This window comes from Chenopodium album, chromosome 9, assembly GCF_948465745.1.
Source record: "Chenopodium album chromosome 9, dcCheAlbu1.1, whole genome shotgun sequence".
NCBI lineage: Eukaryota > Viridiplantae > Streptophyta > Magnoliopsida > Caryophyllales > Amaranthaceae > Chenopodium > Chenopodium album.
In genome coordinates this window covers 67262458-67266495 of record NC_137842.1, presented here as the reverse complement: position 1 = coordinate 67266495, position 4038 = coordinate 67262458, and the positions used below count along the sequence as shown (strand labels likewise).

Here is a 4038-nt window from a genome sequence, read left to right as displayed (position 1 = left end):
ACTATTTACCTAAGAAATCATAATTAGGTCATAGTCTCGTAAAAAAAATTCCAACTCCTTGGTATATTGCCCGTCAAAATTAAAAGAGAATAATTCATTGAGTTTGGAGTATTTGGTAAAACTACTAAAAAATGATACTCGTAAGTCTTTATTGTTGTACAAGGTTCTGAGTTCGAATAATGCATTAGCACACCAAAATTTCAATATTTTATTACTTTGGATAAAATTTTTTTTTTTTTTAATTATGTATCAAAAATAACTTAATTATCACAAATTCATGATGAATAAATTTTGAAAAATATGTGGCTCCACCGTTGCAAAAAATCAAAACTATAAACCTAATTTATACAACTACTTATTACAATTGATAAATCATAACTATATACGAAGTATACTCGATTGAATCAAGATATGTCAGTACTTTCTTTTAATGTGCATTACTTCCTTTGTGGAAAAATATGGGTTTATGGGCTAAATGAAGAGGAGAGTATTACTGTTGGGGCAACGCCAGGAAGTAATTGTGGGCCGTGATGGACCAGCCCACCAATAGCAATCGTTCTTTAATTAGTCATTAATATTGAGATTGTGAACCTAAATGGTGCATATGGATAGCTAGGTGTGTTGTGTGTAACTGTGTATTCAATTTCTTCACACTGCTTAAGCTAGTGGCGGAGCCAGAATTTTTAAGTGAAGGGGGCCAAAATTATACTTATGTATTACATTTACTTTAAAAAATAAAAATAAATAAAAAAAAAATAAAATTATAAGATTTGATTCCTTGACAACTTGCATATTATTACATGGAAAAAACCAACTCCTCTACACCAAAATTAATGACAATAAAGAGTAAATTTAATTAATATCTTAAGCCAAGGGGGAGGCTAAGCCCCCCGCCCCTGGCCTAAGCCTTGCGATGTACTATCATGATAGGGAAAAACTTCAACACCCGTCGACATCCTACCTATCGTCACTTAACTCCTTGATTAGGAAAATCGGTTGAGAACTAGCATTACAGTGAAATTAATCGTGCAGCAAATTAGCTAGCTTAAATCACATGAAATAGATTAAGTAAGTCATTGTTGGTCCACTGCAGGTGACTAGATTGTTAAAGTTGGGGCAACGCAGGAAGTAATTGTGGGCCGTGGATTGACCAGCCCATATCATTAGCAATCGTTGTTTAAATTTATCATTAATATTTAATACTGAGATTGTGAACCTAATGGTGCATATGTTTAGCAAGGTGTGTTGTATACTTGTATGTATTCAATTTCTTCACACCGGCTTGCGATACATCATGATAGGGAAAAACTTCCAACGACTGTCGACATCCTACACATTGTCACTAAACTCCTTGATTAGAGAACTTCATTGAGGACCGACATTACAGTGAAACTAATCGTGTTGCAAATTGGCTAGCTTAAATCACATGAAATAGATTAAGTCATGGTCGGTTCAGTTTCCATGTGACTACTAGATCATGAAAATATGTTAGACGATTTCATCATAAGAGTGATAACTTAACATGTGGTATGTCCATGGGCAAACGTTTGACAAACCGGATATTACTTATCTACTTAATTATTCACAAAAGACCGTCAAAGGAAGAGTGGTGAATAGTGTAAAAGTCATAGCAGGTCAAGTAATAAAGAACGGAGGAAGTAGATAAGTACATAGAGATGAGGGAAACAGACTAGATTACCCTTATTAAGGTTAATGCCATAATTAGCTAAGGTTAATCTTAACCTATTTATGCTAAAGTGAGTGAGAATAAGATAAAGTTAAAGTATAAACAAAAGCATAATTGACATACTAATATAGTAATATGAATTGAATAGGAAAAAGAGGTTCAAATAAGCAGTTAGAGACAGTTTGCTAAGACATACTTACAAAAGAGAAAGTAAAAGATAGGATATATTAGGCTAATGGTGCGACTATTAAATAGGACTACGAGCAGAAGATTCCATCCAGGGATACATAATAGGATGGCATGTAGAACAAGGCACTTCCAGAGGATGGAAGATTCCCCCCTTAGCATATGTTGTAACACCACCTTGAGCAAAGAAAAATAAAATAAAAAATTAGAATTCATTATTGTTACCTACAAGATGAAAACAAACAAGAGTAAGGGCACGTTCTGATTGACTGAACTGAGTTGATTAGATTACCATTACCTATACCGGTATTCAATAAACAAGGTTTTAATATCTGGCAGCGACGAACAGCATCCCCGCGATCATCAGCATTGATTATCTTGTCACCCCAGAGCTCAACAAAGAAGAGTTGTATCTCAGGATAAGGAGAGGTCTTATTTTTAACCCTCCCAGCTAAGAAGTTAGCATGGTAAATTGAATGCCTTTCACCATCAACCATTCCATCGGTATTACTATATGGCAATGCTGCTACAATCTGATATTCTGGACTAATAATACTACCATTCTCTTCATTATAAAATTCTAGCCCCCAAACAGCGAATTTCACACAAAGCATAAAGTAGTGATAAGATGCTGGTCTTTCATCAAGTATTGGCAGAATTCGATCTAGACGCAAATTTCCTTTTTCAGTTATCAATGAGTGACAATCTCGTTCAGGACTATACTTCAACTCGGCTGAAAATACGACTTTCCTGACAAATCAAATTCAGATACTTAATTAACAATCGGAGTGATTTCTCACAATAATAAATATAACTAATTCCTTTCATATTGCTTTTATTTGAACGATTTCCCATAATATTGTTGAAATAAAAATCAATTCCCATAATACATTGATTTTAAAATAAATTCCCTACATAGTGTCCACATAGGATCGTTTTTTTTGCTTTTGGTTCAACTTAAAACCGTTAATGGTAATAGCGGTTTTAAAAAAGAGATCGCCTCTAAAAATAGGTTAATTCAAAAGGCTTAGTTTGCAAGAAGATTATTTCAAAGAGACCGCCTCTCGACAGGTCTTTTTGCGTGACAATTACACTTATAACTTCAAAGAGACCGCCTTTCAATAAAAACAGGTCTTTTTGACTTTATTTTACCAAAATTGCAAAACCGCTAATACCGTTAGCGGTTTTAAGTTGAACCGAAAACCAATCCTACATAGACACTACTTTGGTAATTTATTTTTAAAACGAAGTATAATGAGAATTAATTTCTATTTCAATAATATTGGAAATCGTTCGCTTTTATTTACTTGCAACACAACCTTGTGGCGTAGTATATATTGTTAACTGAAAATCAACAATAAAAAGAAAAATCAACATATAATAAACCTGGGCACGGGATCGCCAACAATAATCCGATTACAGTAGCCAAGAGTAAGCAGAGTCCGTAGACCAATTGGCCTGCAAACAAAAATAAAAAATTGATTGCCAATAATCAGAATAATATTTCCTACGAATAATAATAAAATGAAAAGGAGAGAAATACTGATCGGATGATGAATTGAGAAAACAAATTGGGTGGTCTTCATAAACGTTTTGAAATATATTGGCCAGTACTCCGTGTTTATCCGCCGCCATGATTTTTGTCAATTGTTCCACAAAAAGGAAGAGCAATGAATTCGTTTCAAAAAAGAAAAAAGAAAGAAGATCAATGAATAACAACACAAGTAGGTAATAGGTATAGCCGCATACGAACATAAGAAGGGTTTCTACCTTATAGTTGTTGTGGGCCGTTGATCATTTTTTAATCTACGCTTTGGATTTGTTTTCAAATGAAAATTTTACAGTACACCCCGGTGTAGCCTCTGCTACCTACACCCCCCCTCCCCAAGTGACGTCATTTTGCACATATAATATTTAAAAACTGAACATATTTTATTAATAGTTGTAAATGAACATACAATTATTTATAATTGAACATTAATTAAGGAGCATTATTATAGATGAAAAATGTATAAAATTTATAATTTTGTACTTGTTATTGAAATTTTTTGAAGGTAGCACACACTCCTTATTGTAATTGTAAGAATCATTTCCATGAAAACTACAACATAGCACACACTCTTATTGAAATTCCTTATCAAATTTGTTAAAATAACTAATTCATG

General features: G+C 33.4%; 1 protein-coding gene across 1 annotated transcript; it reads right to left on the bottom strand.

The window, feature by feature from the left end:
* Positions 1-1801: 1801 nt before the first annotated feature.
* On the bottom strand, positions 1802-3632 carry LOC145560278 (uncharacterized). The gene is made up of 4 exons (XM_081621537.1): positions 3417-3632; positions 3260-3331; positions 2166-2623; positions 1802-2050 (listed from the first exon to the last, which is right to left on the bottom strand). The coding sequence occupies exons 1-4, from the start codon at positions 3626-3628 to the stop codon at positions 1935-1937; spliced, it is 858 nt and encodes a 285-aa protein (XP_081477663.1). The 5' UTR covers positions 3629-3632; the 3' UTR covers positions 1802-1934.
* Between the last annotated feature and the right edge of the window lie 406 nt (positions 3633-4038).